The following is a 26,551-nucleotide window of genomic DNA, read 5'->3' as shown; positions in this document are numbered from 1 at the left end:
TTTAGGGGATAAATTTATCTGTACAATAGGAACAATATACACCATTTTTTACAACATATATTATACAGTCACAACATCAGCTATGAAGGCTGATACGCTCTATTCACAATCATGCACCTCTTCTCGTCCTACGACTTAATCCACTCGGTCCTCCTCCAGCAGATGCGTTTGTCGGTCTTTGCCCTTGTCCAAGCATCACACTTGCTTGTGCCCCGCTCAACAATTCACTTCCACTCGGAACGCTCACGACTGATCGTCCACCTGCTCCTAATCCGCTCAAGCCTGCACCACCAGGCTGAAATGTTGCGGAAGTTTGAGGTTGTGGAAGAAAACCTGCCATACTTTCTTGATAAGGATTGCCTGTTTGAATTTCACCTGAGGTAGAAGCCATGGTACTTGCCATGTGTTGTACATTGCTCGGTGAGATGTATGCGCCGCCCATTGGAGAATTGACTTGGTAGGGTGAATCCTGTCGAGTGTTCGTGCGTTCTCTTCTTTGATTCGAACTGGGTTTAGGACTCTTTGGTCGCAGATCGTCAATCTTTTCGTCATACGGTACCAGATTTGCACGTTCTGCCAACGTACAGCCAGCCCTGTCGACGTAAAATGCAGAATCATACTGGTCCTTGTGATAAGGAACAGGAACTTGTCGCGAGACGTTGTTGCTGGAGTGACCATCAATTGGCGAGGCAGCACATGCATTCGTGCCCTGCACTGCTCTCTCCCATCCAGGCTTGTCCGGTCCAACTTCCAGTCCAACTGTCAACCATCCTCTTCTCAAATTGCGATTCCTACCAAACAGCTCTAATCTTCTTGTACCCAGACAGAAATTTTCAATCAAATCCATCATCTCTGGCGGCTTGCTTCGCATATCGATGACAGTTTGAGCACCAGGCCCGCTTTTGTCATCTGCAGCTTCTCCTGGCCACAAAATCACATCTGTATCGATATTACAGTGTACAAATCGTGTATCCGTACTTCTTCTAACCGTACCACGAATGCCCATCAAACAATGTTCTGCCGTTCTATGAAATGCAGAAGAGCTAGGTTCTTGTAAGATTGTTTCTGAATTTTCGCCGCCGTTTGCATTTGTTCGAATCCAAACGATATCCTCACATCTTCTGAAGCCCCATTTGTTCAATACTTCTCTTCCACGTTCCAAACCATCACTTCCACCGCTGCCAACCCAAAAGAATACAAAACTCTCTTTTGCCATAATTTGTGGAATTGGTAAAGCAGCAATCTGTTCCCAACTCCAAACTTGTTTTGATCTTTCTCCATTTGTTGGTACGCTTTCCCATTCATACGCTTCCAGAGGAGGATCGATGATTACAACATCGTATTTGATAGGCAACAAGCTTGATAAATGGAATTGAGCCCCTGGTTGCTCTGAGGGATCGTTCGTCGTGTGAGCGTAAGGCTTGATAGATTGCAACAGATCTGCCTGTAGATATGTTGGAGGTATGGAAATCTCATCCAGTAATTTCGCTTTTGCATCAATTAGATTTCGTAGCTTTGGATATTCTTCAAATCTAGATGACTTTAGCGGATTTTTGACCGCATTCCCCGGCAATTCGCTTGCTTTTGTATCGATAAACCTTTGCGAGTAGTCATTCCTGATCGTTGATTCAGATGGAATAAATGCAGGCCCAAATATATGGTCTTTCTCGCCCATTTCGCTATTGATCACTTCGTTTTGAGATGTGTTATTGGTACCTTTCTTCTTTTCCATCAACTCCTTCCATCTTGGGTGCTGTCGAATGGATTGTAATGGTGCTTCTTTGACTTTCTCCTTTTGAATCGTGTTCAACACTTTTGCATGCCTTTCTCTGATGGATTGCCGCTGCAATCTGAACTGTTCCAGATTCATCATCATCTTCCCTTCGTCTTCAGAACATACTGACTTGGATAGCAGTGGACGTCGTGAGTGTAGTATCGTTTCCTTCAATCATCAGAAGGAATTCATGCAACCTGTGTTCGCGCTTGGGCCATGAGCTTAAATTCTGTTCAGCCCAACCTCTCTCCCCTCACAAATCACTAAATGAAATCATTTAATTGAATGCTATAAACAAATGCTAGAATGATAGTGCTGAATGGATCCTTGAGTGTGCTTGAAAAATGTGATGAATGAAAATAAAGGGAAAAAAGAGGGGAAACGTATTGATTGTTCATTGTATGAAAGAATCGGAACCTGCCCAACTCAAGCTCCACCACCGCCTTCACCGCCTTGTTGTGCCAAACCTTTACGACGTGCTTTACGTTTACGCAATGCACTACCTTCAATCTCATCGGTCGGTGGAGCAAAGCCCAACAAAGTACGTGGTTTATGAGCACCAGAAGTGGTCAAAGTAGGCTTACGTTCCAATTTGGCAAAGTCATCGTTGATCACTGCATCTTGATCAAACGTCTCAACTGTTTCACCTCCATCCGTTTCGCCTGAATCAGTGAAAACGCTTGGTCTGCGTGCGCCTGTGCCTACATTACTACCGGATGGAATACCATAATCTTTATTTTGAACACCTTCTTGTGCTACTGCACCAGAAGAGGATGTTGGTAAACCTTTTTGTGCTTCTGATGTTTCGTATGATGGAGGATCCCAATAAATGATTGGTTGTGTAGAGTTCATATACTTCACTCCATGCTTGCGCATATAATAACAAACGGCAGCAAAGAAGCAATTTCTCTTATACCAACGTGCGCCCCAATCTTGATAATTGGCTCTATGTGTCATACCAATCGTAACCGAAATACAACGCATAAAATCAATCGATTGCGGTACGATGGCCGTCGAAGGCTCAAACATACGGTCCGGTTCAGTTTGAAGCCAATGAGTGACGTCTGCTTGAACGGCATCCAAAGTACTCCAAGGAGTATCGAAGGCCACTTGCATTTTAACGCATTCCCATTGATAGCCAGATCGACGATAATTCATGATAAACATTTGACTGAGAAGGGCGTTGTTGATAAAGATTTGCGTATTGTCCCACAACAAGAATTGACACGATAATAAACTCATCTTTTGAACAACCATTACCGACTCGTTTACGCAAATTCGGTCTCCTGTATCGAATGGATGAGTGACGAACAAGAAAATGATCGAATCAAATACTTCTTGTGCCGATTCCTTGAAAACGAAACTTGCACCGATGGCCAAAGTATAGAATGTTGTTAGAGTTTTACTGACATCAACGTTGAAAATTGCAAATGCTTCAAAAGCGACAATGATCATCGCAACGAACAAGAAGATCAAATCCAATTGTGACAAAGCACTACTTGTATCCTCCAAACTTTTGGCAACGAATCTACGATCTTTGTAGATTTCTACAATCGTATTTTTCATTTCGGTCATTGAAATATCTCCGTTTCGATCACTGTCAAATACCTCGAATGCATCTTTTGCATCTTCAGGATTCTTGTAGGCAACCTCGAAATCGGACGGGACTAAATAAGTTCGACGATGACGTCCACGATAAGCACGGAAGAGGGTTCTGGCTAAACGTCTTGCTTCAGCAGGTGAATTAACGTCCAATCCAACACCGACAGTATCATCCGTTAAAAGATGTGTTGGATCAACCATGGCTTTTTTTGCAAGGTTTGTCGCTTGTGACGCTTTCTGTTTAGCAGCATTCATCGTTTGCTTTGATTTGGTTGAACGGGCAGAGGCAGCTCCAGGTGTGTTCGGCTCTGAATAATTTCGCATAGGAACAGCCGTTGGGGCATCACCAGGGCGCTTTTCTGCATGTGTTTTGCGTGAAAAGAATCCTGCTTTGGGTGTTGCTTGACCGCTTGGAACAGGCTCGCCCAGAACGTCAGCTGGCGCATTCAATGGCGTTCCGTGATGAGGCATATTGAACGAGACAGGAGTTCTCAAACCTTTCGGCGTTTTGAAGCCAAAAGGCGAGTTCGTACCCTTATCTTTGGGCCTATGATCTTTCAACCAATCAAAAGTCTTTAATGCCTTGGTAATCTTACTGATACGTTCTGCATAAGCAGTCTTGTGGAAACGGATCGAAATAATCTTGATCAAAATCTTCTCAGCCGCGATTGTCAACGTAAAGAAGAAAAAGAATTCGACCACTTCGTAAATTCGATACAAGTAAGGCGCACGACTTTCAGTTTCGGGATTTGTACGAGTGTACAAATGGTAGATGGAATTGAAAATGATTGCCCAAGAACCCCACGAAAGGGCTGCATATCCGATCAGCTTGACGTATCCTTTGATTGCGTTGAAAACCTCAACAAAAGAGAGAACACGCTGACTGACGCTACCCCATACACCGCTGACGATAGCAATTGCAGCTCGTGGGAACAATTCAACAATCAAATGAATCCACCATTCAACGTGCAAATTGAATGCGGCCCAGATCAACCAAGCTTGAACATTGTCTGTGACGTAGTTGCGCTTTGCTCGTTCTGAATCGGGCCCTTCATTTCGATATGTATATTGCAAGACGATTGCTGGCGCAACAAGCGTTGCACTTAAGATAAAATTTCCCAGGAATGTAGTAGCGAGCCATTTTATAATCTTGAAAGGACTGATTTTACGGCGACGCAAAGCGATTGCCTGCAACTGTTTCTCTTCCTCTTTTGCGGCTTGTTGCTCTTGTTCATCTTCGCTCCAGTCGAATTCGTCGAAAAAGTCATCAGCAGCATCATCAAAGCTGGAAGCGGCACTCGTTTGTCGGGAGAAAGGAGGACGTCCAGGAGAACCACCACCGGGCGTGTTTACCTTGAAAGTTGGATGAACGAAACCGCCCTTGCCATCATTCTTGGTAGATTCAAACATGTCTGCTCGGATTGTAGCCAAAGGGTCCGTGACTGCAACCCTGGGACCTTGTGATGTCATTGTGACTTTAGGTTCATGACTGGCGGGTTCAGCCGGATTCTCTTCGATGGGAGGCGAACGCCTTTTCCCTTTATCTTGGCTGTTCATACTGTCATCGTTTAGATTTGACCGGCTTTGATAAGGGGGAAGGTATTGCGAAGCAGCGTTATATGGTGGCGATGCTGGTCCCCTCTCTCTGCTTGAAAAACTACCGCTGGATTTTTGATCATCCAAGTTCATGATCTATTTAAGCGGAGATGGAAAACATACGTCAGTACCGAAAATTCACCATCGGTGTTGCGCATATATGCTTTGAGCGATGACCAATTTCAGGACAATAACGCATAATTTTTCGGCCCAGCACCTTTCGGTGTAGTCGCCTTTCTCTCGAGATTCTTTTGAACACTCGCTGTTTTTATCAAATTCATCCTTTCGATCCCACCATACAGACCCTCTCATTTTGTGATCAGATCGTCGCATTTGAAAGTCATACTCACTTATTTTTGCAAGACAAGGTTCACTGAAAGGACGTATTTGTCAGTGAGAGGGATGAAAGAAAGGGTAAGTATATGTACTTGCGACTATTCCATTTTGCGCCCATCTCTTTTGCCCCTCAATGTCAAATTGACACCTTTTTATCTCTTCAGTGCATTTTGTCGTGCGTAATCGTCAATAAAGCATACTTAATATGCCTCTCAGAGGATTGACAGATTGATTGATAGATAAAGCACATTTCATCCCTAGAGTTTCCCTTTGAATTTGCCATTACGATCGCCGTTATTTCAACACTCACCCATTCACACGACGTGTATCTTTGTCTCGAGAAATGAAGCAATCAATGCTTGTTCTGTCGACTATGATAGATGATGGATGGGAAAGATGTGTTTGATGAAATCGTGTACGTATACATCCATCTTCCTCCATCTGCATCCATTCAAGGTTAAAAATTTATCTTCCAATGCTAAAGTGCACCAGACTTGCCGCTAAGGTGTTGGTTTGATTGTCTGTCTGCCTTCCCAGCAAAAGAGAAAGGGAATTTCCAAACTAGCTGACGATACCGTGCAGAAAGAAGAGGTTTTCATCCCCCCCCTTTCAAGGCTAAACTGCCACTGAACTGGTCCCCTTTTGAGCCCCACGCGTACTGTATATATAATCTTTTCAAAACTTTGCGTTCTCCCCCTTTTACGCCGGCGCGTGTGTTTTTAAGAGAGAGTATTCTAGTTTATGCCCGTGCACATTTTGCGCCTTTTTGCCTGCCTGTCCGCCCGCCAAAATGAGGTGCCCAAATTGCTGGCGAAATCACCATTCAGGGCGTACACAATCGGGCGATGCGGCTGTGCGTCACAATATCTCTGCTTCATATAATGGATAAACGATTAGCTTTAAATTTGGACTTGTAACGATTGTTATCAACTCTCTTACAACCAACAACAAATAATTACAACAATGGCTGATCAATTGGTACGTTGTGAATGACATGATGATGGTGATGCAAACGTGCTGGAACTGACACTTTCTCATCTTTCTTCCTCTTTCATTAGACTGAAGGTACGCATATATCCAGGTCTGGCAAAGGATTCGCAACCTTGAACGACTACTAATAACCTTTCTCTTTAATCCTTGTAGAGCAAATCTCCGAGTTCAAGGAGGCTTTCTCCCTTTTCGACAAAGGTGAGTGATAAGCAGAAGATGCAACCACACAAACTCTAACGCTCTATGTCCTTCCTCTCTCCCTCTTCAGACGGCGATGGAACAATCACCACAAAAGAGCTCGGTACAGTGATGCGATCTCTAGGACAAAATCCTACCGAAGCTGAATTGCAGGACATGGTGAACGAAGTGGATGCAGATGGAAATGGAACGATAGACTTTCCCGAATTCTTGACAATGATGGCAAGAAAGATGAAAGATACCGATAGCGAAGAAGAGATTAAAGAAGCATTCAAGGTGTTTGACAAAGATGGTAACGGGTTTATCAGTGCTGCCGAATTACGTCATGTCATGACCAATTTGGGTGAAAAGTTGTCTGATAATGAAGTTGAAGAAATGATTCGTGAAGCTGATGTTGATGGAGATGGTCAAATCAACTATTCTGAATTCGTCAATGTGAGTCTTTACGGTGTGCTCATCACCTTTAATGCATCTCTTCTGACTCCTTTTGCCTTTTCCCACAGATGATGATGAGCAAGTAAAAATGTTGACTATTGTAACAAATGGCCGGTAAAAGCAGTTGCTGAAGATTCATTTTCCCATCTACTCGCTTTCGAAGATGAGTGTATATCATTAACAATCACACCCGCTCATCAAGTATAAATATCGTAATGTACCATTTCATGACATTCACAATGTGATCAGCCGACTGAGCGAGGCGAATGTGAAACAGAGGTGATGAAAGGGAATGACATCTCTTTTGAGAAAAAGGGAAGGGGACAAATGTTCACATGAAGCCCATGATGTGCGTTTTGAACGAGGACTTTTGATTTGAAAGATCGCCTCGATCCGATACCTTTGATTAATCGGTGAACATGAAGTAACACTTGTAAAGGCATTGATCGGTATCAACGATTGAATATGTATTTGCCGGGCACTCGCTTGCTTTATTGAAGCATTGATTGCTGACGCTAAATGGAAGAGAAGATCTGTGATTGAAAGTAGAACTGAAAGAGAACAGACTCAACTTACGCAACACAACGGTATCGACTGTAGAGACAGTTTGAATCACCTTGAGCTGAGATCGTATAGCCTTGTTGGGTGATTGTCAAACATTTGTCTTTGTCTACACATGCCGCTTTAGGTGTCACTGGATAAATGACTGAAATAGCACAGTGAAATTCGAGAAAAATGATGAGGACAAAGATTAAGAGATTCATGATGTTCAATTTTTGGCTCAAACAAGAAGAATGAAAAAAGATGATCGTTTGTCTGTTGTATGGAAATTATTCAAGTCTCACAAGGCGTGAGAATGTTGTGCGATTCCCTTCTCATCACCGCCCGGGATTACGGTACCATCCTGTTAATGGAAATTACGCCCACATACTCTATTAATTTATGCTATTATTGTCACCTCTACAACGATCATTGCCTGCATTATCCGCTTCGCAATGAAAGAAGAATGTGAAAATGAAGCGTTACTCTGTGTGGCATTATTTTCCCTAAATAGGGCTTTGCTTCATTTGATGCTGCTGATGTAAGTTTGATTTGCTAGAATGAGGTACATACATACTAATCACTTTACCATGCATTGATCTTTGTTGGGCGTATTGTCCCTGATCAAAGAAAGGATGAATGAACTCGTTCCCCCTTCCTTTGGCTCGTACGGTACAAGATGGTAGCGCAAAGCACACATGTTTGCCCTTTCTGCCGAAATGACCTGCTTGCTTTGCCTTGGTAACTGTTTCTCCACCTTTTTTTATTTTAATGACAGCGATTCCCTTCCGCCTGTCTGATGCCAAATATAAATAGTAATCTAAACGCGCTTGTCCTGCTGCTGTTGCTGCTGGGTGAGAATGATCTGATGATTATTTGTGTGTGTGTGTGTGTTTAGCAGCAGCACAGAGTTAGTTCCCCCTTTCTGCTTTCACTTAAGTGCCTGACTGAAAAAGGATGCATGTTGTTTGTGTAAGACAAAGTGCAAGGCACATATTCACTCTTTTTTTATATGAATATCAATTGATTGATTGCAATAACTTTCTTGATCACCATCATAATAGACAAGTACTTTTTAAAAGAAACCGTATCAATAATTCAACATGACATCAATCCTGTTCCTTTAAATTAACAAAAAACGATCATCACGATCACAAAAGCACAAATTACACTCAATCACCTTTTGTTGATTTGTACAAACAATCATATAAACAATGTCTGCGCATACGGCAGGTGGTGGTTCAGCATCACATGATGCCGCCTATTATCAACGCGGTTCACAAGGCGGACATTATGCTAGACCCGATTCTCAACAACAATATTACGCCTCACCAGCTTATCCGACTAGACAACAAACGTATCCTTCTCCCGGTTATAGTCCTGATCCTGCTTTCGTTCAACAAGCAAATATGGCCTCTTTCACTTCTCCAATGATGGCACCTCAACGTGTCAGAACAAATACAGCAGATGCAACTTCATTTCAAAACTTAACACATGACAGACGCGATAGCGAAAATAGCGATAGATATTGGGAAAATCCACCACCACCACCACCTCTCAATGGAGGCGGAGGAGGAGGAATGTATCAACAATCCAACGTTTCAGCTCCTCATGTTGATGGTCCAGGTGCAATGAATAGTAGAGGTCCACCCTTGGCCGACGATTTTGGATTCGACAAGCTATCTATTGCTGGTCGCTCTAAGTCTCCTACTCCTTCAATCGGAGCAGCTTCAGCCAGAGTTGGCGCATTTGGTCAACGAGCAGCAGTTGAAAGAGCAAATGCAGCCTACGCAAATCAAGAGATCTATCAAAGTGCAGCCGAAGTACATCCAGACAATAGCTTACGTGCAATCGCTGATGAAGTTGATCAAACGGCAGCAGATATCAAGCAAGGAACTCTTCAAGGTCCACCACAGCAACAACAACAAAGTGGCGCAGACGGATCTTCGATGGGCTACAACGATGGAAGCATATCAGCAATGGCACATGCTACAAATTTTGATCCAAACTTACATGCTTACAACGCAGGCGGTCAACAGATGGGTGGATATGATCCGAATTTGTATTCTCAAGGCTCTTCGCATGGAGGATGGTATGGCAATGAAGGAGGTCAGCAGCAATACTATGACGAAGGTCAAGGGCAGTACAGCAATTTCGGATCCGCTTATCATCAACAACAGCCATCCTATTTTGGCAATCAGATGGCCGGACCCTCGTCGCAAATGTCTGGATATGATGCGGCGGGTAATCCGTACATGGCAGCTGCTCAAGGCTTTGGCCTTGATTATCCCGGTGCGCCATCACCCTACTCACCGTATGGAAGTGGAGAGCCAGCAGGTCGAGCACCCAGCATCAGCGGTAACAGTATGATGCCTTCGCTGGCAAGACAAGGTACGCAGTTGAGCATGGCAAGTGCACATTCAAGCACTTCCAATATCAATGGAAGACGGAGATCCAAAGATACTACCTCAAAAGCACCTCAACAAACACTACCGTTCAACAAAGCATTTGTGGATGAATACCGTCAACGAATGAAGGGAGATCCCGATCCAGAAGCGCAATTTGCTTATTGTAGATATTTGATCGAAGCAGCAAAGAAGGTTCAAGATCCCAAAGACGGTCCAAAGCAGGCACGAAAGTACAGAGATGCTTTGCTCAGTGAAAGTCTCAAGCTTGTCAAGAGGTTGGCTACAACCGGAACTGGCCTGGGCAAACCACCCTATGCAGAAGCGCAATTCTTCTTGGCAAATTGCTTCGGTAATGGTAGCCTAGGATTGCAAGTCGATCATGAGAAAGCATACAATTTGTATGTTCAAGCTTCCAAGCAAAATCATCCTGCTGCCACATACCGCACAGCTGTGTGCAATGAAGTCGGAGCAGGTACAAGACGTGATCACCATCGTGCCGTTTTATTCTACCGCAAAGCGAGCGCCTTGGGTGATACAGCGGGAATGTATAAATTAGGAATGATTTTGCTCAACGGTTTGCTAGGACAGCCACGTAATATTCGAGAAGCAATCGTTTGGCTTAAAAGAGCTGCCGGTCAAGCGGATGAAGATAATCCACATGCATTGCACGAGCTTGGTCTGTTGTACGAGAAATCGACCAATAGCGTTGTACCTCATGATGAAGCCCATGCAAGAGAATTGTTCACCCAAGCAGCTCAATTGGGATATGCACCAAGTCAATTCAAGCTTGGAAGTGCGTACGAATATGGTACGTTGACATGTCCTGTCGATCCACGCAGATCGATTGCATGGTATACGAAAGCAGCAGGCAAGAATGATGGTGAGAGTGAATTAGCTCTGAGCGGTTGGTATCTGACCGGAAGCGAAGGTGTTTTGAAGCAGAGCGATAGTGAAGCATATCTATGGGCACGCAGGGCAGCAACAAAAGGTATCCCGAAAGCTGAATATGCCGTTGGATACTACTCTGAAGTGGGAATCGGTGTTGACGCGAATATCGAAGAAGCAAAACGATGGTATATGCGAGCTGCTGCTCAAGGCAATAAACGTGCAATGATGCGTTTGACCGAACTTAAACAACAAAAAGATGGAAGAGGAGGAAGGAAAGGAGCAAGACCGACACGAAAAGATGCTGAAAAAGAATGTGTGGTTATGTGAAAAAAGCCTCGTCTCTCTCCCTAAAAAGGTTGCACAAATTGCTGTGAGCGGCAATCATGTCTGATCTCGTGCTACTTTTGGTGCTTAGCTGCAGTATGTATATCCAATATCTCTCATCTTCGTATCCTTCAATACAAAAATTTTCAACACTGAAGAAGATGATAGGTATGTTTTGTGCATCCCTGTTAATTTGCATCCAGATCTGGAGGTGGTGACTTATTCAGATCCGGCACGATGGTCTTCTTTCGCCTCTTCATTGAAGGTTTTCCAGGTTTTGTTGCTATCATGCTGGCTTTCTCGATCTTTTTTCTTTCCCTATGTCGAACGACTGAGGCATAATTCGTTTGTAAACTTTTTCGATAACTTTCAATTGCTTTCGGATCATTTTGTGAAACTAAAAATTTGATCTTTTTACGATAAAGTTTTCTTCCTTTCCTTTCCCGTGCATGATGTTTAATCAATTGTTCGTTATACACCTTTCTTGCTTCTTCGTTCAATCCTTTTGCTTGCTCTTGTCCTACAAGACTGAATTTATCTCTATATTTCTTCTTTTCCCCGCCGCAATGACTCTATTCTTTTCAATTTTTTGCTCGTCTGTTTGGATGCATGTGTTACTGACTGTCAATTTCATTATCATTTTCAGTTCATCACTTACCACTGCCTGCTCATCCCTTGTGAAGGGCTGCTGTGCAGGAGCCTGCGTGTTCATTTGCTGATCATTCCCATTGCCTTGTATTTCTCCACGTTTCATAAATGTTCCTGGCTGTGGCAAGTTGTCTGATGATGCATTGCCTTGCTTGCATTTTTTCGCTCTCTTTTTCTGGCTATATTTGCGGTATGCTCTTCGAGCGCTTTCTCTGTATAGCTGATTACGTCTCAACCCAATCGGATCATTTTGTTCGACTAAAGTTTTCATCTTTTTTAAATTTCTACTTTTGTAAAATCTGCGTTTTTGACGTATTCTCTCTAAATGCTCATCATATTTGACCTTTTCTTCAGGCGGTAAATCTTTTGCTAGTTCTTGTCCCTTAAGTGAAAATTTAAATTGAAACCGTTTTAATGAAAGTTTTCTACTCTCATATTGCTTTTTGACTGGCTTCTTGGTCGGAGAAGAATAGCTTTCTGTGTCTTTTCGATGACACTGTCTGCCATTGGATTGCACATCTTCATACTGACCGCCTTGGCTTCTTCCATTTGGCGATTCAGGGCGATGTGGACTACTTTGTTCTGATGAAGCTGTTGGAGTTACATTGAGGTCTATCTCTCTACGACGTAATTCTCCAAACGATCCAGGACTCTTGTGCTGCGCGATTTGCTTTACTTCAGACCCTTGAAGATGAAGTAACTTTGGCAATATGATCAACATGAAAGCAGAAGCAAACACGATAAGTATCTTTCTCTTTTTCAATAAAGTTACCATTGTCTGGACCAATTGAAAAAAAAAGAATCATGATCGATAGCAGGAAGGTACTTCATCCAATTCACATAAATAATTCGAAAGAAGGACAATTGAACATCTTCACCCTCTCGGGGCGCAAAACAGCAAGCTGCTTTCTCATCTGTACACAAAACTTTAATTTGGAACTCAATATGCAAAGGAGTCATCTAATCCGTTTTGGCAGCCGAGGAACCGCTTTGCTTAGATTGCTTTCTTACTGCGTTATACTTTGCCATGGCAATACGAGAAGCTTCCTTCTTTTTCTCGTACCATTCCTTGCCCTTTGGATCGCCGCTTCTATACAGCTTCATATTTTCCGTATATGTTACTCGTTTTTTCTGTCGATCAAAAAGTTTTCGTTCAACATATTTCTTTGATGAATGATCTAAAGGTTGCTTTAACAAGGTATGTAGATCAGCATCGGATAATTTTGCATTTTGGTGATCATGTTGAGGTAAGGAATCAGTAGCGAGAAAGGCTCCCAAAGCACCTTGATGATAACGCTTCTTTTTGCGTTCTAAGCGTTTGGTATAAACTTCGGTCGATTTTTTATCACCAGTCTGTCTTGCGATTCTTATACGAGCACTTCTTGCCATACCGTACCCTGAGCGTTTTTGGCGATAGTCCTGAAGTCGTTTTTGATAATTTTCAAATTCTTCTTTGGAGAACTTATTTCGTGCCTCCTCTTCCGCCTTTTTGGTGAATTGCTCGTAATGACGTTTCCGCCTTTTCTTGGGTTGTATCTCTGCAGAAACTGCAGAACTGCTCGGAACACTTTCTACAGCTGGAGAGGCTTCTAATGGAATGTTTAAGTTTATGTCCGTTCTTTTCAGCAATGATGGCTCTCTCTCGAAGTAAAAGCTCGTCTCGGGTGGCGAGTGTAGTGTTTCTCCCTCTCCTCGACGAAATAGACGTAATTCTGTATCCACAAAATCTTCTGCAGCTCCATAAGACCGCACTTTTGATGTCTCTTGTGAAGTTTCTGTCTTGCTCTTCTTACTCTGACTTCTACCATCTGCAAGAAATTTACCTACAGACAATTTTGCCTGTCTATCCCTCTTACGTTGCAATTTGAGAGCATAAGCCTGTATAGCTACTTCATCCCCTGCGAGTCTTTTCGCTTTTCTACGCTGATAATTCTCTTTTGAAGCAATTAGTCTTTTCGTTCTGAAGTCTTTGATCTTGCCTTGCAATTCTTTGAATTCTTCTGGTGGCAATACTTTTTCCGCTTCCTTTTCCGCTTTCTTAGACATACTGCTACGATGTAATTTTTGACATACAGCCTTTCTCTTCTTTAATTGAATCATCTTTTGTATTTGTTCACGGTCTTTTGGTCTAGCATCCTGCTCAGCAGTGAAAGATTCGCCCTGCAAGGCCCTTTTGGAGAACAGAGGCGGTTTACCTTGATCGTCTTTGCGCTTCTCTGCCGATCTTGCAGCTATCTTTTGCTTTCCACCTTTATGATACCAAGCTAGGAAATTGGTTAACTTTTTGGCATGAGTCGCGATAGCGGCTGGATCCCCTTGTTCTCGTAATCGTTTTTGTCTTTCAACATAACTTCTATCACGATTCATATTTCTTTTTTTGATCTTTTTATACAGATTAATATACTTTTCGTATTCGGTTGAGTTCATCGTTTCTTTTGCTTTTTTTTGACCTTCTGCAGTAAACTTTTTATTATACTTTCGTACTGCTTTATTAACTTGGGCACGCCTTCTCTTCACTTTTTCAGCGGCAGATGAAGCGTTCTCTGGATCATTTGTGCTGCTTGGATTTGCCTTATACGTTGAGGATACTTCTCCGGTATCTATGCCTTCCAATGGTGGAGAAGGCGATTTTGGTGGAGAGCGATTCAAATCTATACTGTCTCTCTTCCATAATGACACCGTGTTGAGCGACGCATCAAGTCCAGTAGATGATAATTTGCGAGCCTGCGTGTTAATAACAAGATTTGCTGATGACTTCTCAAAACTCCCATTGCACTCTTCCGCTTTCATGTCTTGGATGCAATTGTCACATTCTTCATCATTGCAACGAAATAAGAGCGATGTAGAAAGCATTGATGCTATCGAAATCATAAAAAGAATCTGCTTAAACATTTGAGGTATGTATGATACCATTATAGTAAATAAAGGCTAGATGAGGTAAGGTGAGGAAGCCACACTATATTCAACGTACCTGTTTGTTGAGTATTTCAAGGCTGTGAACATACTGGGGCTAAGATACAAAACATCATACGCAATTTGCGCCTCTGTCTTCTTTCATATGAATGGCAATGTCAGGATGAGAGGCTTGTATTACTCTTTGTGTACAGGATTTTTCACGTTTACGCAATTATTTACTGCGCTTTCATTATTTGTTTGCATCTGATGTTGAGCTCATACAGGTGGAAGCTGTTCAGGAGGAGGTAGCTCACTCAGATCAGGTATTTCTGCTTTGTCAAGCTTCGAAGATGTTGATACACCCTGATTCCCAGCGGACGAGTGTGATTCCTATATTTTCAATTTCTTGCTGGGAGATTCCTTGGATGAAGCGCCCTCTTGACTTTAGCTCTTTGTAACCTTCGCCTCAATTTGTACGTTGCATTTCTCATAAATTGGTTTTGACTATAATTTGCAAGCCGTTCAACTGATTCTGGATCACTTTGGGTAGCCAGTGCAAGCATTCTGTCTTGCTTTCATTTCGATTGAATTTGTGTTCGAACCCTATATCGGGTAAATTGTTCATCGTATTCTGTTTTTGCTTCTTGATCGAGTAATTTGGCCTGTTCTCGCCCTTCTTTATTGAACTTTGATCTGTATTTTGCTGCAGCTGCACTATGTTTGGACTGTTCGATTCCCGTTCTTTTATACTTGTATGGGTGAGGATTTGTTAAGCTCGCAAAGTTGAACTAACATCTCTTTGACTCACCCTTTCAGCCTTCTTTACACGTTTAGCCTTGTCTTGTGTGACGTTTGATTCTTGGGGATCCATACGTCGCACAAACGGCTGAGATACATCTGTCTGCTCTTAATCATGCAAGGCTTGCTGAGCCCTTTTCTTCCTCATCCATCTTCTCGAAGCTTGGCGATTATGGATCCGGTTCATCAAGTTTCGTGCTACAGCTTTTGGATCGTTTTTTTCAAGTCCAACTTTGATATCATGAAAGTATTTCGCTTTATATTGTTTCCTCTTTTTCTGAATTTCTTCCAATTTCTTATCGTATCTAGCTTTTTCAATCGGGTCTAAAGTTTTGGCAGCTATTTCTTGTCCTTCTTTAGAGTACTTGAATCGATATCTTTGAACACAAAGTCTATTGCACTCATATTTCTTCTTTTTCCTCTCTTCCTCTGAAAGCTTAGGACCTTTAGAAGAGACACCAGCATTCCCTTTTCTTTGTACCGTAGCATGGTCCCATCGAGTTTGTACCTCTTCATTGTTCGAGTGATGGGAAGCAGCTACAGCCCTCGGGTATCCTTCATCCATAGATGATGTTGGAGTTGCATTAAGATCAAGTTCCCTTCGAACAAAATGATGAATTGTGCTGGCTTGCAGATCACCTCGTAGTTGAGAGGCTGAAGAGCTCCACACGGCGAACATCAATGACAAGAAGACAATAAAACAATCCATTTTTGCAGTGACAACGGAAGCTGTAATGATAGCTTTACTGCAGAACAAAAGATCGATGAAACGCTGTTGAAATGAGAAGCAAGAACGCTTTCACAGGTGAGCTGTTAGTTTTCACCTATTTGCATCCGGTCTACACAGCTCATGCAATTTGAGCACGGGGCTTCAAGACATAAAGCTTCTTATAAACAGGACACCAGCAAGACTTCTTGGCAGATACGCATAGTTCTATGACATGATCTATATCTGACAATGATTCTGTTCAATCGGTGGAGGAGGCAGAAGGGCTCTTACTATCCAAGTTAGTCTTCGCTTTCTCCGCCCTGTACCTGTGCATGTATTCCCTGTTCTTTTTCTTGCGTTTTTCAAGCCATTCTACGCTTTTCGGATCTCCTTCTTTGGCACGAATGACGCTTTTTCTGAAATCTATTCGTCCTCTTTCACGGCGCTTAAGGCGTCTTTCGATATCCTGCCTAGTAGTGGAATCCAATGGCTGTTCTAAAAGAGCTTTAAGAGTATCATCATCACCTCCTTTTCTGTTTCCCGGTTTTCTAACCTGCAGACCGGTACTAAGAAAAGTACCGAACTTTTTCTTTTCGTGCCGTTTTTTCTTCATCTCCAATTGACGATCATAACGTTGCGAGGCTTGTTCATCTCCGGCTTGTATAGCTGCTTTTAAACGTTGATGCCCTGCTTTGGCATAAATGAGCCGCTTTGCACGAAAATTATGACATCTTGCTTGGTACTTTTCAAATTCTTCTGTAGGGAGCGTTCGACGTGCCTCTTCTTCTCCTTTCTTGGTAAATTGTGCATTATAGGCCCGTGTTCGCTTTCGTTTTGCTTCTAGTCTACGTTGCTTTTCAGTTTCTGCAGTCACTTCCGGTGGTGGAGGATCCGGCGTAGGATCACCACCTATTTGCAGTCTTGTATCAGGATCGGCTCGTTTTGCGAATGGTGTAGACTTATCTTGACCTCCTTCAGCTGCATTGCCTTTCTCCTTCTTTTGCTTCTTTGGCTTGGTAACATTACGATAATACTCTCGATACCTTTTCAATAATTTTTCACGTCTTTCCAAAGCAGCAGGGTCGTTTTGCTCTAATAATTTCTTATTTTTGGCATATTGTTCTTTGGAACGTTCCACCTCTTGTCTTTTGTAGTGATCATATCTTTCTTTGTATTTCGCATATTCGTCAGCATTTAATGTTGTTTTAGCTTTCTCATGACCTTTCTTATCCCATTTAGATCGGAATTTCCGCATAGCTTTCAGCGTGCTTAAGCGCTTCCTTTTTTCCCTTTCCGTCGGCACTGTACTTACTGCTGACGAAGAATAAACTTGGTCCTGTTTACGCTTTCGTACAGGAGAAGAAGACGATGGCGACATCTGAGGGTCTGGATGCTCACTTACTAGAGAAGGAGATCTAGGCGGCGATTTGTTCAAGTCGATTTCTGCTCGCTTTCGCAATGGTAATTGATCCTTTGGGATCGTAAAGACGAAGGCAAAAGAAGATCTATCTGAATCTTTCATCGACTTTTCTGCATTGGCTCTGATGCTAAAAAGCCGGTCGTACCTTTCTTCTTCTTCCACGGCTAGCCATATAAAGAGAAAAGAGATCGTCATAAGAATTCTTAGAACGGTCTTTTGCTCTCTTATCGCAGCGATGATTGCATTCATATTGCTACTTGAGAAAGTGGATGATATGGAAATCATGAGAAACAACTTCTTGCTCAGTGGCAATCAACATCATCAAGACTTCGTTTTTTTTTCGGGGCCTAGTCATTCACCGCCTAATGCAAACAGAATGAGCTGTGTCGAACACTCATGTCACAGCACACAATGTATTTAAGCGTGAAACATTGATTTGCATATGTACTAATACAGTGTGCTTCCTGATGACGTTTGAGTGCAGTCTTTTAGACATCTAGCAAACAAACATTTACAAAAAGTCGATCCCGATTCCCAATTGAACGCCTTTTCTTGCTCCATCGCCTTTACGAATCGTGAGCGGAACACCAACGTTAATCTCGGCACGAAGGCCACCTTGTCGGATCATCAATCCAACGCCTGTACTACAAGATGGTTTGGAAATCATATCATTCCAAACTGCGGAGATGTTACCATTAGAGATTGTTGTGTTAGCATTGGCTAGTTTGCTGTGGTCAAGTTGAACGAGTTGACCGGCATTGACGAATGCGTGCCACTTCAATGGCCAATGAGCCTTACCAGGCCAAAAGGGTGCAATAAGTGATGTGCCCGTAGAAAGGTATGCATCTCCTCCTAAAGAGTCCAAACCGTCTTTAGGTCCAAGGGAATTGTACCGAAACATTCGAACACTTGTAGGTCCACCTAGCTGAAATCTGTCACTGAATGCAGGCGATCTTCCATTCAATGATGACAGGAATCCAGTTCGAGCAGAGAAGGAAACGGCAAAGTCGTCGTCCAAACCAGAAAGCATTCCAAAACGGCGCGAAAGTTGAGTTTCTACCTCTGCTTTTACGTGCTGCTGATCTCCTCCTAGACCAGCATATTCGCACAAAGTTTTGAAAAGTGCTCCACTAGTTGCCATACACGTATCATCTCGGGTATCATGCGTGAATGTATGGCTGATACTGCTCTTGATAGAGTGTCCGGCAGCATAACGCATACTCAATGAAGCAGTTGGCTTCAGCCTTCCCAAATGCCGATGTGCGAGCTCGTATGCGAATTCATGAATACCGCCTCCTACCATAGATCGATTGAATCGCATGGCCAACTTTGCACCTCTTGATCCTTCTGTTACGCTGGAAAAGGCAGAAAGATCTCTATCTTGAGCATATGCACTTGCAGTGAATAAATGATCCGGAAGGGCAAACATAGGCCAACTTAAAGAAGCGTTAAATGCTTGCCTAGTTCTCGTTCCAGTTGTTGCAGAGAATTCCGCTTGTTCCGCACCTCCAAACACATTTCGTATTCTAGCCTGAATAGCAGCATTTCCTTCACCATTCCCAACGTCCGTACTGGTCTTTAAAAAGAATCTGGGTTTCTGCTTGCAAGTGAATACGACATCGACATCTTCCTCGCTCGCTATTAGTGGGCTTGAAGGGTCTATCGAATTGACAACGAGTGAAGGCTGAAGGCTTGCTTGAATATCGGCAAAAGCATCTAATCCTCCCAAATCATTTCCAATCGATCCAAGTAGTCCTATCAGACCGGGCAAAGTAGTGGATTGTCCAGGCATGATCTGATCTAATCGATGTCCATAGATGAATCGATTGAGAAATGTTGGTGTTAGTGCTGCATCTGTATAGGGTCTACATATCCTTGTCAGGAAAGACTTCCTCATCTCTTTTGCACCCTCAATTCGAATGGCCGCCAATCGTAGCGGTAAGAGTGCAGCTGATAACTCATCACCTTTTTCGACAAATGCGGTTGCTTTCGTCAAATTGTGAGATATAGAATCGGTAAATGCAGCATCATTTCCATACTCTTCACTTCTCCCTTCGCTCGCTGTAGCATCCTGTCGTGCTTTCAGCCCTTCTTGTATAGCTTCAGAGTCAAGTTTGGCCTGCAGTAGTTCTTCTGCTTCTGTCTCTGCTTTCTTGCCCTTTCCTATCCGTCCTTCATTCAAAGCTTCCCGAGCCTTGCCTTCCTTTGTCCGTCTTTCAAACTCCATCTTGAATGCCAAAGTATGATGGAATACGATAGCTTTCCCCAATACTCGATATGATTGTTGTAGCAAAGAATGAAGAATCTTCCAATCTTAAAATTAATACAAAGGAACACCAAAAAAGTCTGTGCGCCGGTGTGGAAAAAAAAAGATAGGCTGTTTAGCCGGAGACGCACGCGTTTACCTATCATCTAGAATGATCATCAAATTTAATGACATGGCAAGTATACAAATTGAGTAGTGTAACAGCATAATTCTCTCACAAAGCCCAAATCTTCATCACGTTATCCTTGCCTCCCGAAACAGCATATCGATCCATATAACGCAATCGTTCGGCAGGCGATGTATGTCCGTTGAGAGAAAGCGTTCGATGTTGCATGGATGTTCGATTGAAGATCTTCAATTGATTTTCTCCAGTGCAAGCAACAATCTTTCTACTATCAAACTGCAAAGAAGTGACGGGGTACTCATATCTGATCGTATCAGAAATTGCACCAGTTCGTAAATCCCAAATTCGAATCGATTTATCCAAACTTCCAGAAACAACATGTGTTTCATCAAATTGCAAACATGTTACCGGTCCTGTATGACCATGTAACGTTCTATGTGCTTGTCCTGTACGCATATCCCACATCCGTACCGCACCATCACCACTTCCACTTGCCAATGCATACCCCCAGAACTGAACGCCTCCAACGAAATCTTGATACATCTCCCAACTTCCATCAGCATATGCAGGAGTTGGACAACTAAATGGTCCGGAGAAGTGCTTCTCTGCCAAATAGCTCGAAGATCGTTGAGGAGATGGCGGAGCACTAGACAGGACGGAAGTACTGATCGTATGTCTCGGACGAACGGGAGAGCTATTGACATTATCTTCCGGCCCGGAATCAGACACAAGGGATTGAGTAGAGGTAGGATTGGAAATTGCCCAAAGGATGTCCATCGTTAAAACACATTGGCCTGTATTCAGATCCCATTGGCGAAGTGTCTTGTCGGAAGCACCGGTGACCAAACATGTATCGTCAAAGTATAGACTTGTTACTGCCTTACTATGACCTTCCAATGTGCGCAAACAAGGACTGTGATCTTTGCCTCCATTTTCTCCTTCATCATTCATTTCTCCACTTGCTTGTAAGCTTAATCGGGTCTCATAATCTTCAACCTTGTGCAAGTCCCACAATTTGATGGTAGAATCCGTTCCTCCAGTAATACACAATTCATCTTCGACCTGCAAACATTTTACTGCACCTGAATGTCCGCGTAATCGGCCAGCTTCAGAACCTGTTGATAAATCCCAAACACGTACTGTATCATCCAATGCTGATGATACAAGAGTTCCGTATGGCTCGGAGAAGTCCAAAGCACTGATAGCGTTCGAATGTCCAGAAAGCGTCATAAATGCAACACCAGATGGCAGCTCATCATGCTCCGAAGGAAGGAACAGAGGTGCCTTTCGCCTTCTGGAATTCGTGCCATTAGATGTCTTTGCTCCGCTAACATCACGATCTGTTGCTCCTCCTGGCATTGCACGTCGATGTTTCAATAGAGCAACCATTTCCGAAACACCTTCGCATTCATCGTTCAATTCTAATTCTTCTTCCTTTAATGCGACGAGACTTTTCTGCAAATTTTGTTTAATAACATCAAGTGCTGCAATCCTTTGAGCGACCTCATTGACTTCCGAATTGATCAACATCCTTCTCACAACAAGATCCTCCTGTTCTTGGTTGATATCATCTTTTTGCGCTTGCAATTCCTCCAGTGTTAATGGCACGTCCTTTGCTTTCGAAGCAGCACTTCTACGTGCTTTTCGTTTATCGCGAGCACTTGGACCACCGAGAGTATCCTCTTCATCTGCATTGGTGCCATTAGTGAGCAAACCTCTTGCTTCATCAGCCATCTTTTTCAATCCTAACGATTCTCCCTCTCTGTTTCTTTGCTTTCGCCGTCTTGCCCTTCCGTCCATGCGGCTAGGTAGAGTAGCTTGGAAACCTCTCAAGAGTGAGACATCTTTTGCCAATCCTTTTGGTTCTTGTACTTCATCTTCAAGATTCTCACTGTTGACGGAAGACAGAATTTGATAAGATGATTCAAGTGCTTTGAGATCGGTGGAAGTGACTGGCCCTTGTCTGATCGTGTTTGTTAGACGAACGAGAGATCGGGCTGGCTGGTTGATCGAATAACCTCCTAGACCTGTTCTTGTGAGAGGTAAGAATCCAATCAAGGCTGAATTGGAAACATTATTTGTAACTGTATTTCCCGCTGCTACTGCTGCTGATAAGATCCTAGGTCGCATTATATGTGGTGCAACATCAGCCAAGAGCCTATTATGTTCTGGCATTGATTGTGATGGTACATTTGTGCTTCCCATTCGTGGACTGTTTGAAGCACTATTACCACCATTGGTAAAAGGTGAAAAATAAGCCGAAGCTGATGCCATTGCGTCTGAGAATGCGTTTTGAGCGAATTCTAGATGCGATGGTCCTTCGTTTGTTGTTGTTGATCGATTTTGGGGTGTTGTCATGGGGATGTGTAAATGCAAGATGAACAAATGACCTTTGGTCAGTCGATTAGACCGTCAAAGCAACGATCCGATGACTAATCAGTATCGATGATGAAGTACAACAAGTGAGAGACTACTTCTCATTTCTAAAAGAAAAGTAGTTTTCAACCAACACAGATGCATTTGTTTGTGACCCTTCGTGCGCGGGCCAAAGCAGTGCCGTTTAGACCGCAAGTGTACAAAGTCAAATTCTTAGCGCGTAACGCTTGGCCCTATTCCAAGCTCAAGCCAAATATACATTATATTCCAATTAGAGTTGACTGCAAGCTGTAGTATATGCCAGGCTATATGTTCCTGAAAGTAAGATTTGCATTCTTCCTTCTGTGATCTCATCACGACACTATACAACATGGTTCCAGTTCCTGATCCTGGCATTTCTGGCTCGTCCAGCAATGGCCATGGATTCCCGCCAATCGTGCCAATCGGAGAACGGGCTCTGAGTGCATCATCTGCACCTACCAATGGTCACGTCGCATGGAAAGCTGGTCTACCAATCTTGATCGATAATGGATCATTCGAACTTCGTGCTGGATTCGCTTCTCCATCAGGTGAAAGCAATCCAGCAGTGAGCATGGAAAGTGTCATTTCGAAATACAAAGATCGAAAGAATCCCGAAAACTTTCTACTTGCCGGTTCAGCTTGTTTTACAGATGCACAAAGCAGATCTGCGATGAAAAGTCCGTTTGACGGAGACGTTGTAACGAATTTCGAAGTGATGGAGAACATCCTGGATTACACTTTCCTACAATTAGGAGTCCAATCAGAAACAGTGGATCACCCACTGCTCATGACGGAGACTCTATGTAATCCCACTTATAGCAGAGCATTGATGAACGAGCTTTTGTTCGAGAATTATCAAGTTCGATCCGTTTGCTATGGCTTGGACTCTCTATTCTCCGCATTTCAGAACGATATTCATGATGGATTGGCGATAAGCAGTGGTCGCAATAGCACTACTCTTGTTCCAATTTTGGATGGCAAAGGAATGATTGATTTCTCCAAACGAATGAATTGGGGAGGACAGCAGGCTGCCGATTATCTCTTACGTCTCGTTCAACTTAAATTTTCCGCATTTCCCACTCGGGTCACACCATCACAGGCAATTTGGATGCGAGACAATCTCACACGAATGTTTGATGCAGATGAAGAGTCATACGAAGAATTTGTCGGGCGACTGAGCAGGCCTGAAGCACTTGCAAAGGAAGATCGGGTTGTTCAATTCCCCTACACAGCAGAGGTAAAGGAAGAAAAGACCCAAGAGGAACTAGATCAAATTGCAGAGAGGAAAAGAGAGGCAGGAAGAAGACTGCAAGAACAGACAAAACGGATACGATTGGAAAAGTTGATGCAGAAAGAGAACGATTTGAAGTATTACGAAGATCTGAAAGAATGGAAAAATAAAGAGAAGAAAGCGGAGTACCTCAAAAGATTAGAGCAAGAAGGATTCTCCGGAGAGAATGAGCTGGAATCGACGATGAAGAAATTGCAAGATGCGCTCAAGAAGGCTCGCAGCAAAGAATTGGGAGAAGAAGAAGGTGAGACAAAAGAGGTACCGACATTCCCTCTTGCTGATACCCCAGATGATCAACTAGATGAAGAAGGAATCAAAGAGAAGCGCAAGCAACGGTTCTTGAGAGCCGGATACGAGGCCAGAATACGGGCCAAAGCGGAAAAGGACGAAGAGAAAAGAATCTTGGAAGCAAAGCTAAAGAAGGAAGATGACGAAAGAATCAATGACCCTCGTGGATGGGCAGCAAAGAAGAGAAGAGAGTATGAGGATACGATTCAGAGAATCAAAGATCGTAAGCGACGAAAAGAAATGCTGAACGATCGAAAGAGTCTAGCAGCTCAGCAGAGGATGAAGAATATCACGAGCCTCGCAAGTGACGCTCCTGCTGGATCTTCTTCCAGGAGAAGGAAGAGAGGCAATGAAGAAGATACTTTTGGTGCTGATGATGAAGATTGGAATCTTTACAGAGAGATCAAGCCAGACGAAGACTCTGACGTTTCGGAAGAGGAAAATGCTGCATTGGATGCACTAGAGGAAAGATTGTTGAAGCACGATTCGACATTCACACAAGAAGATACCTACGATGCACGACTGAAACGTAAGAATCGTTTGACTTTAACCTTCTTACGCGGGATGCATCCTGAATGGGACATTGAAGATGTTGCACAACAAAATCAAATTCATCTGAATCTCGAAAGGACCCGTGTGCCGGAAGTATTGTACAAACCATACCTAGCCGGAGTTGATCAAGCTGGTTTGGATGAAGTGACCAGTCTGATATTGAGCAATTTCGATCTTGAGAAGAGAAAGAGAATGGCAAATAATATCTTTGTGACTGGTCAACATACTCTCTATTCCGGTTTTGATCAAAGGCTTTATAATTCTGTTCGTGCTACTCAACCGATTGACATTCCTGTCAGAGTTGTACGAGCAAAGGATGTCCGATTCGATGCTTGGCGTGGAATGAGAAAATGGACTCTGGAGAACAATGAAGAATTTCTTTCTAGCTCTATAAAACGTCAAGAATATGAAGAAAAGGGTTCAGAGTGGTTCAAGGAACATCGATTTAGCGCCACAATGACAATTTGACGTAAATCTTTCACTAAATGTACAAAGTATCTGTATAATATAAACAACAATCGATCAATCATCGAAATTTGGCTTGAGAGTAGCAAGTGACATACTTTCCTTTTCCATCGCTTCAATCGCGTGGGTGATTGATCGAGTGATATTTGGAAAAGTTGTAAAGCCATTTTGAAGAGTTTGATGGAATGACTTTGATTTTCGCACAGCTGAAGGAACTTTGTCAACGAAAGCTTTGCCGATTGTATGCCTAAAAGAATAGAGGATGCTGCAATTAGAACCAACTTACGAAACGGATACTTCAGGCAATTGTCAACGTACAATTCTTTTTCTCTAGCCCTTTTTCCTTCTTCGACTTTTTGCCAGAAAATCTTGTGCAACATTTTTTGCTTCTCGTGAACTCGCTTTTGATCCTTGACCCATTTCTTGCCTGCTTGCTACGAAAGAGGGAAATCAACACATTCAACAAACCTCCTCACCTAAGAACAATACATCAATTACTCACAATTGCGAGTGCTTCAACGGTTGCTTGCAAGTCCCTTACCTCTTCATATTGCAGCAAATCCTGAACGTCATCCTCGTGATCAGGCTGAGGGAACAAATTTGTATTCTCTTGCAAAATTGTTGGGACTTTAGGTTGAGTAGTTGTAGGAAGACTTGAAGCTCTTCTTCGCGGTATTTGCGTGCCAAATGGCAAAACCAGCGTCTGGTCGTCATCATGATCATCATCATCATCGCCTTTGTCGCTCTCTTCTGCAATGATTTGAGGGGCACCTTGGGTAAACGTGACCGATCTAGAGGTTGAGCCATTTGCGCCGGGATGAGAACCATTTGCGCCCGGATGAATGCTACCATTATTGCCATTTCGAGTTGCAAGTTGGGATGATCTCGGGTCTGCCGTACCTGCACCATCATCTGATGATGTTGGGGAGCTAGATAATCGAATATTTTCACTATTTGAGCGAATGATATTTTTGAGCTCCACTGCTTTATCAGCATCTCTGAAAAAGAAAAACAGTATTTTGCCTAGCTTTTGACGTTTTGCGACAATGATCTCCGTACTGCATTCGATTGTGATGATGAAAATACCCTCTCTTTGTGTCATTGCAACGTCAACAATTTTGCTTAGTGCAAACCTTACTTTGATATTTCGTGCTTTTCTTGCGTTTTGTGCAATATCGCCAGGATCGCAAATGTACGTGATGAGGAAATTGTCATCTGTGATCCACAAACGATCCCTTGACTTGAAATTGGGAAATGGTATTGCAAGCTTGAATTTCACAAATGGGATCGGATGTGCGTCTGTGATTTCAGTTTTAGCATCGATCCAAGCGGGATATCTGCATGGTCACGGTCAGTAGAAGGCACTCGTTTCAAAGTGGGCATTGTACTCACGCATTGGAATCTGCCATTTTGGTGGTAAAATGTGTTTGATGATGGTAGTTGAATGTGTATTTATCATGAAAGGTGAATGTATGCGCCTTAGAGCGCTCAGGATGGCTGGTCAGGAAGAGAACTTCACCTTCCTCTCTAATTCACGGTATCATACGCTTGCCTAAAAGCACGCATCTGGGCCAGCGCTGCTTATAAGGCCTTACTCTGCTCTGCGT

General features: G+C 43.1%; 11 protein-coding genes across 11 annotated transcripts; 3 read left to right on the top strand and 8 right to left on the bottom strand.

Annotated features, from left to right (window-relative positions):
- Positions 1–5: 5 nt before the first annotated feature.
- FA14DRAFT_159671 (MT-A70-domain-containing protein) lies at positions 6–1,915 on the bottom strand. Its single transcript, XM_025498319.1, has one exon. The coding sequence runs from the start codon at positions 1,868–1,870 to the stop codon at positions 110–112; it is 1,761 nt and encodes a 586-aa protein (XP_025358101.1). The 5' UTR covers positions 1,871–1,915; the 3' UTR covers positions 6–109.
- Positions 1,916–2,200: 285 nt separating this feature from the next.
- On the bottom strand, positions 2,201–4,846 carry FA14DRAFT_118645 (uncharacterized protein; the record flags this gene model as incomplete). Its single annotated transcript, XM_025496306.1, has 2 exons — positions 2,201–2,412; positions 2,560–4,846. 2 exons carry the CDS (start codon positions 4,844–4,846, stop codon positions 2,201–2,203), a joined length of 2,499 nt encoding a protein of 832 aa, XP_025358100.1.
- Positions 4,847–6,025: 1,179 nt separating this feature from the next.
- Positions 6,026–7,408, top strand: FA14DRAFT_142354 (EF-hand). The gene is made up of 5 exons (XM_025497172.1): positions 6,026–6,286; positions 6,367–6,373; positions 6,452–6,496; positions 6,567–6,931; positions 7,000–7,408. The coding sequence occupies exons 1-5, from the start codon at positions 6,272–6,274 to the stop codon at positions 7,015–7,017; spliced, it is 450 nt and encodes a 149-aa protein (XP_025358099.1). The 5' UTR covers positions 6,026–6,271; the 3' UTR covers positions 7,018–7,408.
- Positions 7,409–8,526: 1,118 nt separating this feature from the next.
- Positions 8,527–11,566, top strand: FA14DRAFT_159670 (HCP-like protein). The gene has a single exon (XM_025498318.1). It carries the CDS (start codon positions 8,686–8,688, stop codon positions 11,092–11,094), a length of 2,409 nt encoding a protein of 802 aa, XP_025358098.1. The 5' UTR covers positions 8,527–8,685; the 3' UTR covers positions 11,095–11,566.
- On the bottom strand, positions 11,280–12,514 carry FA14DRAFT_177077 (uncharacterized protein; the record flags this gene model as incomplete). Its single annotated transcript, XM_025500722.1, has 2 exons — positions 11,280–11,663; positions 11,750–12,514. 2 exons carry the CDS (start codon positions 12,512–12,514, stop codon positions 11,280–11,282), a joined length of 1,149 nt encoding a protein of 382 aa, XP_025358097.1.
- Positions 12,515–12,699: 185 nt separating this feature from the next.
- On the bottom strand, positions 12,700–14,529 carry FA14DRAFT_177076 (uncharacterized protein; the record flags this gene model as incomplete). Its single annotated transcript, XM_025500721.1, has 1 exon — positions 12,700–14,529. The coding sequence occupies one exon, from the start codon at positions 14,527–14,529 to the stop codon at positions 12,700–12,702; it is 1,830 nt and encodes a 609-aa protein (XP_025358096.1).
- Positions 14,530–15,429: 900 nt separating this feature from the next.
- FA14DRAFT_187850 (uncharacterized protein) lies at positions 15,430–16,141 on the bottom strand (the record flags this gene model as incomplete). The annotated part of the gene is made up of 1 exon (XM_025501627.1): positions 15,430–16,141. One exon carries the CDS (start codon positions 16,139–16,141, stop codon positions 15,542–15,544), a length of 600 nt encoding a protein of 199 aa, XP_025358095.1. The 3' UTR covers positions 15,430–15,541.
- Positions 16,142–16,386: 245 nt separating this feature from the next.
- Positions 16,387–17,959, bottom strand: FA14DRAFT_19269 (uncharacterized protein). Its single transcript, XM_025501951.1, has one exon. The coding sequence runs from the start codon at positions 17,844–17,846 to the stop codon at positions 16,401–16,403; it is 1,446 nt and encodes a 481-aa protein (XP_025358094.1). The 5' UTR covers positions 17,847–17,959; the 3' UTR covers positions 16,387–16,400.
- Positions 17,960–18,072: 113 nt separating this feature from the next.
- Positions 18,073–19,497, bottom strand: FA14DRAFT_115970 (uncharacterized protein; the record flags this gene model as incomplete). The annotated part of the gene is made up of 1 exon (XM_025496144.1): positions 18,073–19,497. A coding segment is annotated over one exon (1,425 nt), but the record flags the coding sequence as incomplete, so codon positions are not given.
- Positions 19,498–20,969: 1,472 nt separating this feature from the next.
- Positions 20,970–24,947, top strand: FA14DRAFT_163499 (actin-like ATPase domain-containing protein; the record flags this gene model as incomplete). Its single annotated transcript, XM_025499824.1, has 2 exons — positions 20,970–21,165; positions 22,831–24,947. The coding sequence occupies 2 exons, from the start codon at positions 20,970–20,972 to the stop codon at positions 24,945–24,947; spliced, it is 2,313 nt and encodes a 770-aa protein (XP_025358092.1).
- A 54-nt stretch (positions 24,948–25,001) lies between these two features.
- FA14DRAFT_153145 (uncharacterized protein) lies at positions 25,002–26,353 on the bottom strand (the record flags this gene model as incomplete). Its single annotated transcript, XM_025497580.1, has 4 exons — positions 25,002–25,191; positions 25,263–25,378; positions 25,447–26,281; positions 26,337–26,353. 4 exons carry the CDS (start codon positions 26,351–26,353, stop codon positions 25,002–25,004), a joined length of 1,158 nt encoding a protein of 385 aa, XP_025358091.1.
- Between the last annotated feature and the right edge of the window lie 198 nt (positions 26,354–26,551).

This window comes from Meira miltonrushii, assembly GCF_003144205.1.
Source record: "Meira miltonrushii strain MCA 3882 unplaced genomic scaffold FA14scaffold_1, whole genome shotgun sequence".
NCBI classification, from domain to species: domain Eukaryota; kingdom Fungi; phylum Basidiomycota; class Exobasidiomycetes; order Exobasidiales; family Brachybasidiaceae; genus Meira; species Meira miltonrushii.
Note: the sequence above shows the minus strand (reverse complement) of the source record. Positions and strands in the feature narration are given on the sequence as shown.

Bases quoted from the DNA above. Each gene is read 5' to 3' on its own strand.
- FA14DRAFT_142354 (XM_025497172.1), top strand. The intron at 6,497-6,566 runs GTGAGTGATAAG...CTCCCTCTTCAG, and splicing joins TTTCTCCCTTTTCGACAAAG to ACGGCGATGGAACAATCACC.
- FA14DRAFT_159670 (XM_025498318.1), top strand. From the start codon at position 8,686: ATGTCTGCGCATACGGCAGGTGGTGGTTCAGCATCACATGATGCCGCC.
- FA14DRAFT_159671 (XM_025498319.1), bottom strand. From the start codon at position 1,870: ATGAATCTGGAACAGTTCAGATTGCAGCGGCAATCCATCAGAGAAAGG.
- FA14DRAFT_19269 (XM_025501951.1), bottom strand. From the start codon at position 17,846: ATGATTTCCATATCATCCACTTTCTCAAGTAGCAATATGAATGCAATC.